We start from the raw sequence: 17,980 nt of genomic DNA, 5'->3' as shown, positions 1-17,980 counted from the left end.
TGCTTCCTAGTTTACTCTACTAGTCTACTTAATTTTAACACAGCCTTTTCCCATCAAGCCCTAAGAAAAGGCTTTAGAAATAGGCCTACAGCTACCCAAGGCTCACATTGCAGATTAGGTGTATGGTTATTTTTTATAGAACATATGTTTACAGTGGGGCTTTTAATAGGCATAGTTTAGCTATTCTTTATATGGTCTATGTAAGCACTCTATACACTGGCCAAGCTGGGAAATTTCCAGAGAGATGCTGCGTATAAGAACACTCTGCAGTCTGACAGGTAGTTTGTTTAACATGTTTTAAACCCTAAAACATTACATGTTCCATATTCCTGCTGTCAGGTATATGATCTCCCAAACTGCAGCTGTTTTTAGTAGAAGAAATGTATCTTAAAAAGATACTTTATTGATCCCCAAGGGGAAATTCAAGGTCTTGAATTTTGACATAGAGTATTACCAAAGTTTTATACTAATTATTCGTTAACTTCCATTGTGTCTTCAACATTTGAACACCTCCTAGAACTACTGTTGTAACAACTTTCGTCAAAAGAAGTAAATTGAGGTATTGCATTTGCATTTGTACTATTATATTATATATTTTGTATAATTTCTAGCAGCTTGTTTAGCCTCATTCAAGATCCACCAATACATTGGCAAGTCATTTTGTACATTTCCAGACAGTTATATATACTATATTCCAGATGTTATATGTTATATGTACAGCCTATATCATTGCCAGTAAATCTTGGGCTTCATCAGATGGCATTTGTGTTGTATCCTTAATGGGATTACCCCTAAACCATTACAGCCAGATGGGTTGCAACATTATAGGCCTCAGGGGACTGTTTTGGGACATTGGTCTACTGTGTTCAAAAAATCTTTGGCAAAGGTCTCAACATTGGAGTGCATTTGGGTTGGCACAAGTTGAGTGTGTCTTGGGGCAAGGAATCAAGGGACCATTCGGGACAGTTTGTCATCCTTTTCACAGGCAATAAATGTGTTGAGGCCAACTTCTCTTTGTTACTTCTCTCTCTCTCTCTCTCTCTCTCATTCTCTCATATTATTCATTTACGTAATGAAATATCTCTAAATTTGGACCACATGCTCCACATTATCAGACTATCACCATTCCATGTGATGACAGCATTTTATTTGCATTCACACATTGGTTGCGCAAAATAAAAACAGCAGAGAGGACATGTTAGCCTCAAGGTCTCTAAGGCCTGACTGTGTTGGCAAGAGGCAGGGATTCATTTAAAAACACTTTCTTTTATGTCCAAGTATTCTTAACCAACTGCATCAGAAAATATTAGCCTTACCATGTTGTAGTTGACCCCCACAGGACAGGACAAGAGAAAGAGACAAAGAGAGAGCCTGATCAAATAGGACAAAAGAATGACGTATGTTCATTGTAATTTTGTTTGCTTACAAAGATTGTGCAAGCCTTACAATGTGAAATCACTGTGTTTGCAGAGAATGTGATGTGGAAAGAGGCTTTGGAATCAGAGCTTGTCATATTCCACAGCCTGTGGACACTGTTAACTTTTATACTGATGGCTAGTGTCTCAATGTCTGTTCAATACTGCCCTCTAGCCGAAAGAAGAGTTACTACACATGCTCTATTTGTTGGGTAGGTCCAGTATTTATATATCTATAACATTTTGAATTTGGGTTGTGCTAAAAAATATACAAATTGTTCTTAGTGTGCATAACTTCAACCTGATCTGAATTTGAATGGATAAAGGATGTTTCCCCTTAAATATCCGTGGTACCTTGCGTTGGTATTGTTAAAGGCTATAGCCGCCGGACTTAATATAATCTGTGGGTCACTCTTCCTAGGTCAATAGTGCTGTCATGCATAGAGGATATGATGTGAAGAGGATTAGGTACACAGAGTGATGCTATGAGGATTCTGCAACTGGGCCTGTGTCCTGCGTTCACCTAAATGGCCGTAGCAGTCCTACCTGTGGAGTCCTCAGTTCTGTATTTCTCAGCCGGAACATTCTTCTCAGTTTTCCTGTGACACCATTTGTGTGCCTGATGTAAAAGGATGTGGTTATGTCTGAGATGTCACCTCTGAGACTGAAGGGACAAGCTAAACAGAACAAATCACCTGTCCAAATGGTACCCATCAATGGTAAGTGTCATTACACTATTTCATAAATTATTTATTACAGATTACACATTTAAGATCAATAGAACATGTCACTGTCAATCAAATTATTAGTGCATGATGAGAATTTTAAGGATTTATCTGAACTTTTGGTTTTCTGCTTTCTGTTCATTATTCATACAATGTGCGACTCACATCATCATCAGGGATTTGTAGGAATTAAATTAACTAACAGTGTACCAGAGTGAGGAAGGCTCTTTGTTCAAACTGATTTGATAGATGCAGTCCACATACAAAAGTATTGAAGATCGGGTTAAATATTTTCTTTTGAAAGTGATGAAATTTGTGCTTGGTTTACTCCAACAGATGTTAAAAATCAGTGCTGCTGTTTGAATATAACACACTATAATATGAAACAGGTGTGACACTGATGTTTTATTAAGCATTCCTCTTAGTTATTCTCTCTGATACGCATGTGCCTAGCAAGGATTATAATAAACTGTTAAAGCTGCAAGACATAGGTAATCCTATTTCAGTTTTCTTTGTAGTTGCAGTTTATATTAGGGCCTCAACAAAACTTGCACCTTGAGTTAACCTTTTCACTAAATGTGTTGTGATGTTTAATACTGTGTATTGTCATTTACTGTGACACTGTACTGGCAGTTATTTAGCCTAGCAATTAGCGCCCTATACATTCAATAGCACAACAGCAAAAGGAACTTAACATCCTGTATTATGTTAAGGGGGCAGCCATGGCCTACTGGTTAAGGCTTCTGGCTTGTAACCGAAGGGTAGCCGGTTCAATCCCCGACCCAGTATGAAAAATGTGGCCGAGGGAAGTGGTTGAGCACTGCTCTCCCATGCCACACCCACGGCTGAAGTGCCCTTGAGCAAGGCACCTAACCCCTCACTGCTCCCCGAGTGCCACTATAGCAGGCAGCTCACTGCTCAGGGTTAGTGTGTGCTTCACCTCACTGTGTGCTGTGTGTATTTCACTAATTCACGGATTGGGATAAATGCAGACACCAAATTTCCCTCACGGGATCAAAAGAGTATAAATACTAATACTTAGACAAAAAAAGGTGCTCACCCATCAGTGGCTTACACTGTAAAATGAAATATGCTTACCCATCATTAACATTATGCTCACTCTAGAACAAAAAAATAAACTGTGGAACCTTATTTACTTGTCCCATCACATTCCCCTTTGTTTTTGCAGTGGCAGAGATATCATTAATGGGACTTTGAGAAGGCAATCCATAGCCTTGTGGTCTCTGTGAGCTGTAGGATTGAGATGCAACACCAGCTCTGTGCCTTCCACAGCAATCCACAAACATGGCCTAAGAGAGAACACCTGACTCCTGACCACCCACTCCCATCGTCCACTCCTCACCTCGAGTGTAAACCTGGGCTTCTGTGGCTCCTGCTCATTCTGGTCAGCCTCGTCCCGTCTATGTCTCACGCTGCTGCCGTCTTCAGGGTAGGAGTCGTGGGACCTTGGAATTGTGACCCCATATTTGCCAAGACCATGCCAGCTGCTGCTGCCCAGCTCGCGGTCAGTAGGATTAATCGGGACGCCTTGCTTTCGAAGATTGCCACCTTTGACTATGTGATTCTGGAGGAGGATTGTGAGACGTCCCACGCTCTGCGTCGCTTCCTGCACTATTACACAAGGGCCGCAGCTTTCATCGGGCCTGCCAACCCTGGTTACTGGGACGCCGCCTCACTACTTGGCAAAAACTGGGGCAAGGCCATGTTTTCTTGGGCATGTGTGGGGAGTGAGTTGGACGAGCTCCATAGGCATCCCAACTTTGCCTGCACCGTGCCACTACCCACACTCGTGCTGTTGAGCGTCATGCGGCATTTCCGCTGGGCGCACGTTGGCATCATCTCGTCTGCAGATGATATTTGGGTAGAGACGGCCAGTAAGTTGGCTAATGCCTTGCGCGGACATGGCTTGCCCGTAGGTATTGTCGCATCTGTGGGCAATGACCCTGACAGCATGCGCAAGACCTTGGCCAAGGTCAAGAAAATGGAGGAACTACGGAGTAAGTCCTAAAGTGCAAATAAAGATGAATACTTATAAAGATGGATGAAAGATAAAGACGCATGATGAATATGGATATCTGAATGTAAAACCTATGCCTGTGGTGTGTGTGTGTGATGTGTGCGTGATGTGTGCGTGCATGTTTGTGTCTGTGTGTGTTGTGTGTGTGATGTGTGTGTGTGTGTGTGTGCGCGCGTGTGTGTGTGTGCGTGTGTGCGTGTGTGTGCCTGTGCGTGTGTGTGATGTGTGCGTGTGTGTGTGTGTATGCGTGTATGTGCCTGTGTGTGATGTGTATGTGATGTGTGGGTGCATGTGTGTGTGTGTGTCTATGATGTGTTTGTGTGTGTGTGATGTGTGTGTGTGTGTGTGTGTGTGTGTGTGTGTGTGATGTGTTTGTGCATGTGTGTGTGTGTGATGTGTACGTGCATGTGTGTGCGCGTGTACGTGTCTCTGTGTGTGTGTGTGTGTGTGTGTGTGTGTGTGTGTACCCTACAGTGGTGGTGCTCTGCATGCACTCTGTCCTGATTGGTGGCCAGGTCCAGAAGCTCGTGCTGGAGACGGCTCACGACATGCGTCTGACCGACGGCTCCCTGATGTTTGTGCCCTATGACACGCTGCTCTACAGCCTACCCTACATGGACGTGCCTCATCCCGCACTGCGCAACAACAGCAAACTGCTGCGTGCCTACGACGCTGTGCTGACCATCACCGTGCAATCCCAGCAGCACTCCTTCTATCAAGCCTATCAGCAGGCTGTGGATTCGGGGGAGCTTCCCTCCAACATCAAACCTCAGCAGGTGACTGGGTGGAGGGAACGCATGTGAACATTTGTGGAGAAGACAGTCTGTGATCAGTGTGGCTGGATGGGTCTGTTTAAAGGTGCTATGTGGAATTCTGCAGGATATGAGTTGTCTCGAATGCAGCCACACATCAGTTCTTCACTGAATTTGGGTTGTATTTAAAACACTGGCACGTGATACAATGTGTATTACAAGAAAATGTGCGTGCTGGTGGCTGTCTGGACAACACAGTGCACTTAGCAATGACGTCAAAACGGTGGTTTCGTCATAGTCTGTTGCTATTTAGGTCATTTGGGAACTTAAAGGTCAGTCAGCCAATTTTAAATAAACAAAAAAAGATCCACATAGCACATTTAACTACATGTGAGATACTTTCTTGGGAGTATATATGCAAATGCACTGAGTCTGGTCTCTCTCTTTATCCCCAGGTCTCCCCACTGTTTGGGACCATCTATAACTCTATCCTGTACCTGGCCCATACCATGAAACACATGAGGGACTCAGGAAAGCACATATATGGGGGAAACCTGGTCAGTCATGCTCGCAGCGTGTCTTTCCAGGGTTTCAGTCACCCAGTCCGGAGTAGTACCTCCGGGGCGGGGCTGCTGGACTTTGTGATTCTGGACACAGATGGGCTGTCGTGGGAGCTGCGCCCAACACACAGGGTAGAGATGGAGCTGGACATGGTGCGGTATCTTGGCAAGCCCATTCACTTCCCCAACGGAGTGGCCCCTAAGACAGACGCCGGCTGCTGGTTCACACACAGCATCATTTGCTCAGCAGGTACACTAGGGCCAAAATGCAGGGCCTTGCATGAAAAAACAGAAGAGTATAGAGAGTAGGACAGGAATTACTGTATATTTGCTTTGTTTTGCTATATGTTGATCAAAATGGTGATTCTTTCATTGCAAGGTGTGGATCCTTTTGCTGCAGTCATCATGGCAGTGTTCACATTTCTGGTATTCCTCTGCTTTGCTGGGATCTACTACTTTATTAGGTATACTATTGCATAAGTAAATGGGATTCAAAAACTATCAATACAACGAAACTATATTGCCTTCAGTTTGTCATCAAACAGCACACACATTTACATCAGAAAGTAATAACTGTAAAAAGTGACTTTCATCTGCACTTCTGCCTCCCAGGAGAAAAATTAGTCAAATTAGTTTGGTCAGAGGCCCCAATAGGATCTTGCTGACCCTGGATGATGTTACTTTTATTAACCCATCTCTAAGCAACAAGGTGAGTAGTGATTTGGGAACAGATTGTTTCCTTAACAATATGAGACAAATTAAAAATGTAATTTTCCATGTGACCAGAAAAAGATTTAGACACTTTTTGGGTGGATCCACTGAGCATAACCCAGCATTTATTTATAAATGCTAGGAGATGATACAGTTCAATAGGCCTAATTATGGTTTAATGTACCAGTTAGCTAACTGTGAGAATTTAGGATTTCATGGATATGGAAGTTTGGCAAATAAAAATAAAAACATCATAGTAAATCAGAATAAGCTAATATTAAGTGTATTATGTAATTATAATGTGACTATGAAATAATTATGTGAGTAACCTGTATTGTGACTTGATTTCAGAAATTCAGTATTCAGGATGACAGCAGGGCCAATAGCGTGAGGAAGAGCAGTTCTGACCGAAGCCTAAAGTCGCACTTCTCCTCCCAGTCACCTGCCACATACGAGAACTCCAATGTGGCTGTCTATGAGGTGAGACATGGCGTAAATAGAGGAGACTAACACTCACTCATCTGTAAGACCATCTTACTGCAATACCTCATCTAAAGTGCGGACATTGTGTATTGTAGGATAGTCTCACCGTAGTGAGTGCCTATTTGAGCTGTCATTTACAGTATGTCACAATATTTTACAGGGCGAATGGGCCTGGCTGAAAAGACTCCCACATGGAGATTTCAAGACCATTACCCCTGGAACCAGTGATGTGTTTGGGGTGGTAAGTTTGTGTCACAGTCTTAATTATTACAGGAATGCTGTCCTGTGTAACTTTGGTTCCATGGCTTTGTTAGTTCAAGGGCAGCCAAGAACTTTAACCCGTGGAACCTTAACTCTGTTGTGTCTTCCTCAGATGAAGGAGTTAAGACATGAGAATGTCAATTCTTTTCTGGGTTTCTTCCACGACTGTGGAGTCTTTGCCATCATGACAGAGTACTGCACCCGTGGAAGCCTGGAAGACTTGCTCATCAACGATGATGTTCCACTTGACTGGATGTTCAAATCCTCTCTGATAATGGACCTCATAAAGGTGATAGACCCACAGTACCCATCAATAGTAGGATCTGAATACTCATACTGAAGGATCCACAACACCCTCTTTTAACCCAATGATTTAAAGCTAAAATGTTTATCAAAGTCCCAACAGGAAAACAGAACAGTCAAGTTCTTTCCTTGCTTCTGGATGACTGTTGTGCTTTATTACAACATGTTTTATTTCATGTGATTTATATACTGAAATTGAATCTTAATGGATGATCTGTTAGGACTGTGGGCGGTCTAACATTTTATTTTATGTGAATTATATAGTGCTTTACATACTCAGAACATTTGAAACCCAATAAAAAATGCAATTCCTTTTTGCTATGTAACAGGGCATGAAGTATTTACACTACAAGAATGTTTGTCACGGCCGACTAAAGTCAAGGAACTGCCTTGTTGATGGACGCTTTGTACTTAAAGTCACAGACTATGGCTACAAAGAGGTGTTGGAGGAACAGAAGTTCCCTTATGAAGAACCACCTGCTGAGGGTAAGGATTTTAGTTTCTTTGCGCTTCACAGAACAACACCTCTCAGTATTGGACAGGTCATGTGTAAGAAAATGAAACATGGTCGTTCAAAATGCTTGTTCAAATAAAAAGGCGCACAAAAACTTTTAGATGTGTGATAACATCATCAGAGTTCACTGACTCCTGACTGCTCCTGACTGCACCTTTTTGATTCAACAAGCATGTGCTTGTGTGTGTTCTCCAGTATTTCCTTTTCTTACACAAGGACATGCAGTATGTGATGAGATTTGGGAATGGCCATCATATGGTGAAATGCACCGTTTCAACCCTCTCTAGTTCAACTCTCTGGTTTTCCCAGACTCATTTAGTCCCTAAATGTGTCTGGGAAAACCACATGGTGAAATTTCACCAACTTAAGATTCTGATACCATCCTAGCAACTTTCTGGACACTGTCCCCTAGCAAAATCCTGGATACCATCCTCACAAAATCCTGGATGTTGCTAGGATCGTATCAGAATCATAAGTTGGTGAAATTTCACCATGTGGTTTTCCCAGACACATTTAGAGACAGTGGTAGCATAGTGGTTAAGGAGCTGCTGCCAGAAAAGTTGTGGGATCAGTTCCCAGCTTCCACCATTGTGCCCTTGAGCAAGGCACTTAACCCCGAGTTGCTCCAGGGACAATGGCATAATATAATTGACATACGTAAGTTGCTTTGGCTAAAAGCGTCTGCTAAATGAATAAATGTAAACGTAAATGATCACATATCTAGCGGTAAAGTTTGACCATGGCCGTGCTTGACTTGCGTGCATTTGTATGATAGGCTGCATTTGCTGTATGTTTGTATTTGACACACAGACCTTCTTTGGACTGCTCCTGAGATCCTACGGGGTCCCTCTCCAGGCCATCATGGCAGTTTCCCAGGCGACGTGTACAGCTTTGCCATCATAACGCAGGAAGTAGTGATGCGTGGACTGCCATACTGCATGTTGGAGCTATCTGCTGAAGGTATTGTGTGTGTTGGGCTGGTGGGGGGGGGGGGGGTAATTTGTGTATAATGATAATGTAGTAGATTTTCAGTATGCCTCAATGCTTATGATATGCAAGCTGTTTCAAAAATGAGAGTGAAAATCAGATGTATAGCCTGTACTAGAAGCCAGCCCGATTTTAACCCTGCCCACAAAATTTGAGGTTGGGGAATTCAGTCTGGACTTGTTCTATTGAGAAGCTTCAGTGAAAACTTGAGAACTGTGCGGACCAATCAAATTGTCTTGGCGGGCTTTATACGATAAATTTAGGTTTTAAACCAACTGCCTAAAAATTACATTACAGACAGGTCCAAGACTCTTCCTCTTATTTACAGTAGAAGCACACACACACACATACAGTACACACACACACACACTTGAAGACAGTTTAATCTGTATGTAAACTTATTTATTTGATGTAGAATCTTAATGAGATATCAATGTATTACATCATAACAGTGGTAATGCATAATAAGTATATATACTCTTTTGATCCTGTGAGGGAAATGTATGTAATGTAATAATTATGTAATAATTTAGGTCAGTTGAAGGGCATCTGAGCAGTTGAAGGACAATAGATGTTGCTTGACAGTAGATGTTTCTTGGCTGTCTACAAAGTTGTCCTGCTTCCCATGCACTACCCAACTGTTCACGTTCACAAAGCCCATCCACCCTGGAACATTAACAAGATATTGATTAAAAAAGACAGTAATTATAATTGTCATTATAATTTTTTATAGTTATTGTCAATTGTTTTTATATTTGGTTTGGTGCCAATTCAATGCTATGGTTGGTCACCCAACGTTGATGACATTTGACAAAGATTATTTTAGGCTTACTATAATTAGAGGTGTTCCAATGATCATTTGCTAGGTCAAGCAATCAGGTGGTCAAGTCCCCATTCAGTTGGGAAATGGTAACTGGAGCCAGGGTCAGCTATGACAACAACAACAACAACACTTGAGTCAAACATGCAGCAACATTCAACATATTTTCTCAATATCAGCATCAGTTACAGTTTAAGGACATTTAATAACAATGACAGATTTCCATCGAAAATATTTAACTTGGTATAACCAAAAAACGTTTTACTTACAGTATATGATGGGCATGTTGCTGCAAAGCACAGGACCATCTTGCTCAGTCATTTCCTGCCACAACAACAACATTTGAGTCAAACAGGCAGTGACATTCGTCATTGACTAATTTTTATCAACGTCAGTGTCAATTTACATTAATAACTGACAATTGACATTAATAACAGTGGCAAATGCCGGTTTTCTGTTTATGGATTGAGCCTAGTCCCACACTAAGACAACTTCAATGAAGATCTCCATTGAAAATATAACTAATAACTGAATAACTAAAAACATTTACTTACAGTATGGGCATGTTGCTGCAAAGCATAGGACCATCTTACTCCGCCATTTCCCGCCACATTGGGCCATAGGCCACAACCCAACCTGTTAGAAAAGGTTTGAAAATGATTAACTGTGGGCATGAATAAGCAGTTTATGTTGAATGCTATGCCCATAAAAGCTAAAGCTAAGCTCTGGATATAAGTTTGTAGTTTGAAATCTATGCTATTTGCATTCTTACTTACTGGTTCAGCAGGCTGAAGATCCTCTCCGTCCTGAGTGTCCTCCATGTTTAGGTCATCCATGTTGTTTTGTCCCCATGCAGCCTCTCTGGAGCACCCAGTGTGGCTTGCGCCTCATTTGAAAAGCTTGTTGAGAAGACTTCAGTCTTTCCTTGAGTTCTGCAGGAGCTCCATCTTCCTGCACCCTTCTCTCAGCAGTGTCCACATTAGCAGTTTTAAAGTTAGCTGAGTGCTGTCTCTTGGTCAACCTGGTGCTCAGCCCAGATGACAGTTGTTTCTTCAGGTTTCTCTCTTTCTCAGACTTGATCTTGGCCATGGCGAAATTGCAACAGATCCTATAATTCTTGGTCCTCTGTCTCGCATCTTGTCGGAAAAATGTTTACAGAGGCATTTTCCCCCTGTATCAGTTGAAACATTCCACATAATCACATCCCAAAACTAAAATCAGACTAAAATTCTGAATAGAATTGAGTTTACATTTAACAGACACTGTCATCCAAAGTGACTTACAGTACATATGTCAGCTATATTACAAGGGATCACATTGCCCTTGGAACAAGTTGGGGTTAAGCAGGGTTGTGCACAATTCGATTCTGCTTCCTGTTTGCTACCTCAATTGAAATGCAAGTGAAATTCAAGAATTGAATTGGAATTTAAGAGCCAGTTTCAATTCAATTCTGGAATTTTGCACAAGCCTAGGGTTAAGTGCCTTACTCAAGGGCACAACGGTGGAAGCCGGGAATTGAACCAACAACTTTTCAGGCTACTACACGCTAGCCCAGCTCCTTAACCACTACGCCCCCGTCTTCTGCAGATATCGTTGAGAGGATCCGGAGGCCTCCGCCACTGTGCCGGCCTGAAGTGACCAGTGGATACGCCCCTGTGGAGTGTATCCAGTTAATGAAACAATGCTGGTCTGAGGAACCTGATAAACGACCAACCTTTGGGCAGGTATTTGATCAGGTAAAGATGAGGGTTATTGCTTGCTTTTTTCCCAATCAATCTGGATAGTTTATACTTGTTTACACTCACATTTCTGTAACTAATGTTTTCAAACTCTCTTTATATCTCTATATCTGTCCATACATGTGAAGTTTAAGAACATAAACAAAGGAAAAAAGACAAATATAATAGACTCCATGTTGAGGATGCTGGAGCAGTATTCCTCTAACCTGGAAGAACTTATTAGAGACAGGACTGCGGAATTGGAGGTTGAAAAACTGAAGACAGAGAAACTTCTGACTCAGATGCTTCCTCCGTGAGTTTCAAACGTAAACATGCACAAGCACAACCACAAGTGTGCACTTACACAAACACACACACACACACACACACACACACACACACACACACACACACACACACACACACACACACACACACACACACACACACACACACACACACACACGCACACACACACACACACACACACACACACACACACACATACCTTCATAAGCCCTCATAATTGTCTCCCAAATGTGCAGGTCAGTGGCAGAGTCCTTGAAGCTGGGCTATGTGGAACCTGTGCACTTTGACAGTGTGTCTGTATACTTCAGTGACATTGTGGGTTTCACAACCATCTCAGCCAACCTTGAGCCGATTGAGGTGGTGGAAGTTCTCAACGATCTCTACTCGCTGTTTGATGCTGTCATTGCCAATCATGACGTCTATAAAGTAATACAGTTTACTCTTTCACAGACACATACAGTGGAAATTCATATAAATTGTAGTACATTCACCGCCGTTTCAAACAAAGTTGGGACACAGTATGTTATATAATTCTATGATTTCCAAAGCATGTAACCCTATATTTAATTGTGAATAGTGCAAAGACAGCATATCAGTTGTTTTTTTAAATATATGGTTGTTTTGAGTTCGATGCCAGCAGCATGTTTCACAAAAGTTGGAACAGGGGCATGTTTACCACTGTGTTGCATCACTTTGTCTTTTAATAACAGCCTCAACACTGTCTCAAAAAAGTTGGGACTGGGGCATGTTGAAGACTGTGTTGCTCCACCTCTTCTGTTTGGGAACTGAGGAGACCTGTTGCTGGGGTTTTAAGAATTGAACAGTGCCACATTCTTGCCTAATATAGGATTTCAACTGCTCAACAGTCAAGGATCTTCTTTTTCGTGTTTTTCAATTCATGATGTACCAAAAGTGTTAGGTCTGTACTGCAGGCAGTCAATTTTAGCACCTGGATTTATCTACTATGGAGCCATATTGTTGCAGTATGTGCTTAAGCATGGTTTTCTTTTAAATGTTCAAGGCCTTCATTGAAAAAGATGTTGTCTTGATGAAAGCATACATTGCTCAAAACCTGAATATATCATCGTAGATGCTGACTGTTGAACTGTGCGCAAAAAACAGGTTGGAATCCAACCGTAGGATGGTTCTTCCCCTCTGTAGCCTGGAGGATGCACACTCCATCATTTCCAATGTCAAATTTTGATTGGTCTAACCACAGGACAGTTCTCCACTTCGCATCACTCCATCTTAAATTAGCTCAGGCCGAGGTAAGACTGCGGCATTTCATAACATTTCTTCTTTGCATGGTAGAGTTTTAACCAGCACTTGTGGATGGAATGTCAAACTGTGTTCATAGACAATGACAATGGATATTGGAACTTTTCCTGAACCCACACAATGGTATTCATCACAAAATCAGGTCTGTTTTTAATACAATGCCATCTGTGGTCTCCAATATCACAACCATCCAATATTGTTTTATCAACTCATCAGTTTCATACAGCAATTTTCTCAGGATTCTATAAATATTTTGGTGATATTATGTACTATAGGTGATGAAATCCCCAAATTCTTTAAAGTTATGTTGAGAAACATTATTCTTGTATTGTTGCACACACTTTTCAACAGAGTGATGAATACCTCCACATCTTTACTTCGGAGGGACTCTCCCTCTCTGGGATGCTCTTTTTGCCAGTTCCCAGTTGACCTAATTATTAGTTGTTAAATGTTCTTCCTTGTTTTCTTTAGCATTACACAACTTTTCCAGCCTTTGTTGCCCCTGTCCCCATTATTGACACGTGTTGCTGGTATCAAATGTAAAATTACCATATATTTTTTCATAAAATAGTCAAATTGGTCAGTTTCAACATTTGATTTGTGGTCTATGTTCGATTACATGTAAATATGGGTTGATGTGATTTGCAGATCATCACGCTCTGTTACACCTCACACAGCGTCCTGACTTTGTTTGGAAACAAGGTTGTAAGACAAAATAATCATAGAACCTGTTCATGTAGCCTACTTCTGAACTCTGCTATGGGTAACTTGTTAGCTCTTCAATTTCCCTGTTCTCTGTCCATCTCTCTGTCTTAGGTGGAGACCATTGGTGACGCTTACATGGTATCATCAGGATGCCCAGTGCCAAATGGGAACCGCCACGCTGCAGAAATAGCCAATATGGCACTGGACATCCTGAGTGCGGTGGATAACTTCAAGATGAAGCATATGCCAGAGGTGCCTTTGAGGATACGCATCGGCATACACACAGGTAGGCCTACGCCTCTCATGACCACGAATACAACCTTTTACTCAAGGAGTAAGAGACAGACTAACAAAACATTGCATGAGTTTTTCACTAACCGTTTGTAATCACATGTATGTGCTTGTGTTTATCTACTGTATAAAGGGACAGACTAACAAAACATTGCATGAGTTTTTGACTAACTGTTTGTAATCACATGTATGTGTTTGTGTTTATCTATGAAGGGACAGACTAACAAAACATTGCATGAGTTTTAGACTAACAATTTGTATGTATATGTTTGTGTTCAGCTATGAACGGACAAACAAAACATTGCATGAGTTTTGGACTAACCGTTTGTAATCACATCTATGTGTTTGTGTTTATCTATGTGTCACATCCACAGGTTCATGTGTGGCTGGAGTTGTGGGCTTAACAATGCCGAGGTACTGCCTGTTTGGAGACACCATCACCACTGCCTCCAGAATGGAATCAACAGGAATGCGTTAGTAGCACATCATAATTGCAAACTAATATATCAATTTGTGATTGTATAACATAAATCTTAATAACATAATAACAAATAACAAGTTTTCATTAATACACAGCGAACCAAATCGCTATTAGGGACAATATATCTCTTGGTCACTCTTGAAAAATGAATTCCTAATTCCTTTAAACAAAGCATGATAGATAGGATAGGTACTTTATTGTCTCCTTGGGTATCAATTTTTTTCACAGTGAGTAAAACATGTCAAGTCTTTGTTAGCGTGACAATAAACATAAGACACAAAGCATGCTCAGGACAATGTTTAGAATGTACTATATCTGCATGTAAGTGACCAAGAGGTCCGTGATCTGACCTCCTGTGACCAACCAGTAGCTCTTCTGAGAACCACATGCATCTATGGACACGCAGGTGTTCTTGAACATGAACAAATGAGCGAATGTACAGATGCGCATGACACCTGCTCTTATTTTTCAGCCCACCGAATCCATATTCACAACAGCACAGTTCAGATCCTCCTGAGTTTAAAGCAAGGCTACAAGGTGGAGTTAAGAGGCAAGATAGAATTAAAGGTATGATTGGGCCGTCAAGGTCAGTGTCCATCTGTTGTACATGCACAGGAATTAAGTATTGCTTATTTAAAAAGTTGGTGTATTATCATTGGGTCCTGATATTGGCTTGAAACCATGGTACATACTGTATATTAATTGAGGTCCAAATCATACTAGCAGGAAAATAACAATGACAGTATTCCAAGTGGCATGTGCCACTCTCCTCTCTGTGTTAAATGATATAACCTACTGTAAGACGCCTTAACAATTTGTTCAACTGTTTGCGGTGAAACATTACATTTATTCTGGCTCAAAGATTCTCATACATTTCCAGAATGTGATAGTTGGGCCTACCATCCTTCCACCTCTCATAAGAACAAATTCTTCTCTGCAGAACAAGATACCGGAAGAGACATACTGGCTGATTGGAAAGGATGGCTTCACCAAACCTCTCCCTGGAACAGGGTAAGCATAAAATATGTTATAATTTTACATACATCTCTTCCGGACTCCATAGTACAAATCCATGATGTACTCTAGAAAGTGTCATGGATTTTTTTTAAGTCTGGATTAGATTATTAAAATAAGATAAGAAATACTTTATTCATCCCGAGAGGATTTCATTGTCTCAACACACACACACACGCACACGCACACACACGCACGCACACACGCACACACACAAAGATCAAATGAATGCAACTGCTATTGATGTTACTATACACCATCTTATTTTGAATGTTTTTTCTTTATTTCATGTCAACTGGCCAAACTGAAGTATTTGTGAATAGCCACATTTATGTCACAAAATTCATATGTGACGTGTCATTATGCTGAGAAATATTACATCTATTTTGTATTTCTTGTATGGTTTACATCACAACAGGCTGACTAATAGGAGTTTGCAGCATCCAAATCACCATGGACAAAAAAAATATTATTTGAGAACTCATCTCATTAGCGTGTAGATGTGGGATTCCTTTTTGACATAGGGCAATTCCATGCAAAACTGTCACGTCCATAATATAATAATGCCGCGGCCCACTGGTTAGCGCTCTGGACTTGTAACCGGAGGGTTGCCGGTTCTGAGCCCCGACCAGTGCGCCGCGGCTGAAGTGCCCTTGAGCAAGGCACCTAACCCCTCACTGCTCCCCGAGCGCCGCCGTTGAAGCAGGCAGCTCACTGCGCCGGGATTAGTGTGTGCTTCACCTCACTGTGTGTTCACTGTGTGCTGTTTGTGTTTCACTAATTCACCGATTGGGTTAAATGCAGAGACCAAATTTCCCTCACGGGATCAAAAAAGTATATATACTTATACTTATACTTATACTTATACTTATACTTATACTTATACTATACTTAACTAAATACCATGGCGTTGTGTTGGCGTTATGGATGTGACAGTTTTGCACGGAATTGCCCCATATTGGTATATGATACATTCCATTTGCAGCCATAACACGTAAGATAAGACTGTTATAACAGCTATGTCCCCTCCACTTGGATTTTCTCTTTTCACAGAACTGGCCAGAAGGATTTGAAGCTGCTTCTCCATAAAGCGGTCAGGAAGATCTCCACTGTGCGTCAGGTGGCTCTACTTGGCATGATGGATGAAGGCAACGTAATGATGCACCACCACTAACGCCCGTTCCACCACGTTAGTTGCTGGACCGTTTCACCTCTATCGGGAGGATTATGACTGGAATGCTGAGTTGGAATACAGGCATTCCATTCCATGAACACTTAAGAACAAGTCCACACAGGATCTAAGGTTGACAGTTTTCTTGGCTGGTCAGATTTTGTTTCAGTGTCATGCTCTAATGTTATAGGCGGGAAATCTGGGGTAAAGGCTGGTATAATGTTGTTGGACATGGCAAGATTCAAGAAGAACTCAAAAAACACACATTCATTGTCTCTGAGATGTCTGAGAGAGCCGACAGTCCAGTAATGTGCAAGGAGATTAGCGGCTGGTTTTCAAATATGGAACACCTTTGGAGGCGACGTCACAAGAGCAGCTAAAATTACCCTGTGGGATTTGATGACTCAGCAGTGGGTGGATCAGATTTGTCGGGACGACCAATCAGAGAGGGTCAGATAAGGAAGACCAATGAGAGAGAGAGGTTTTGTTCTATGCTCATAATGCACCTAACTCCTGTGGGTTTAGTTCTTATTCCTCTTAATATTATTTTTCTACATTTCACTTTTTGTCACTGGTATACAGTGCCGGTTAACATCATTCCTGGTGTATGAAGACTCAGATCAAAGCCACAACCGTCTCTCTCTCTCCCTCTCTCTGTCTTTTTTTTCTCTCTCTGTCTTTCTCTCTCTCTCTCTCTCTCTTTCTCTTTCTCTCTATTTTTCTCTCTTTCACATACTGCATGGAGTCTACAGAGAGAAAACAGAGAAGCACTGGGGGTCTTCTCCTTTGGTACAGAGGCATCACACCAGAAACTAGTGATTTGTGCAGTGCCTAAGTGATTCTTTGTGTGACTTTTTGTCGTTCTTAGATAGTGTGTCTATATACTGCATATGTTCAATAACGTCAACTTTGACTGACACTTCCTGCCTTGAATGGCACCAAATATTATCTCTGTTATAATTATGGTTATATTTCTCATATTTTTAAAAAGTTAGTGATAGCCCTATATACAAATCATCCAATGAATTGAGAGTATGGCCCTTATCTTCTGTAAATTTGATTACTTTAATTTTCGGTGTTATTTTCATTGATGCATAAATTAAATGGGTAACGATGGCCACGGTCAAATGTCAAAGTAGAAACTAAGTCCATTTCATAATCCAACAAGGGCATGGATGAGCAACAATGGGGCTACTATTGACATGAGCAATACCAGTCCATTTTCTGGTATATTTTAACACAATCCTGTTACTTGATGGAATAGATTTTTTTAAATGTAGGAAAATGTAGATGCACATTTTGGACCCCAAATGTTGCTACCTATATAAAATAAGTACACTGTTCATAATAATAAACTGTTAATATCGTCAATTATTTTTTTTGTTTTCCGTTCATGTGAATGGCGAACGTCAAATTGGCGTTTTGTATTACTGCACCATTTCAG

General features: G+C 41.3%; 1 protein-coding gene across 1 annotated transcript; it reads left to right on the top strand.

Moving 5' to 3' along the window:
- The first annotated feature begins 1,378 nt into the window (after positions 1-1,378).
- Positions 1,379-17,977, top strand: gc2 (guanylyl cyclase 2). The gene is made up of 20 exons (XM_076288378.1): positions 1,379-1,627; positions 1,837-2,134; positions 3,330-4,158; positions 4,653-4,954; positions 5,386-5,740; positions 5,870-5,954; positions 6,103-6,199; positions 6,553-6,681; positions 6,845-6,925; positions 7,058-7,234; positions 7,578-7,734; positions 8,573-8,722; positions 11,157-11,305; positions 11,437-11,600; positions 11,833-12,022; positions 13,691-13,865; positions 14,245-14,343; positions 14,824-14,918; positions 15,292-15,362; positions 16,419-17,977. The coding sequence occupies exons 3-20, from the start codon at positions 3,405-3,407 to the stop codon at positions 16,537-16,539; spliced, it is 3,351 nt and encodes a 1,116-aa protein (XP_076144493.1). The 5' UTR covers positions 1,379-1,627; positions 1,837-2,134; positions 3,330-3,404; the 3' UTR covers positions 16,540-17,977.
- The last annotated feature ends 3 nt before the right edge of the window (positions 17,978-17,980 follow it).

Source organism: Alosa pseudoharengus, unplaced genomic scaffold (genome assembly GCF_046254945.1).
Source record: "Alosa pseudoharengus isolate Yale_2024_CS ecotype anadromous, Long Island Sound unplaced genomic scaffold, YU_APseudo_1.1 YU_APseudo_1.1_scf_17, whole genome shotgun sequence".
Classification (NCBI taxonomy): domain Eukaryota; kingdom Metazoa; phylum Chordata; class Actinopteri; order Clupeiformes; family Clupeidae; genus Alosa; species Alosa pseudoharengus.
The sequence above is the reverse complement of the archived record's forward strand: the minus strand, read 5'-3'. Positions and strand labels throughout refer to the sequence as shown.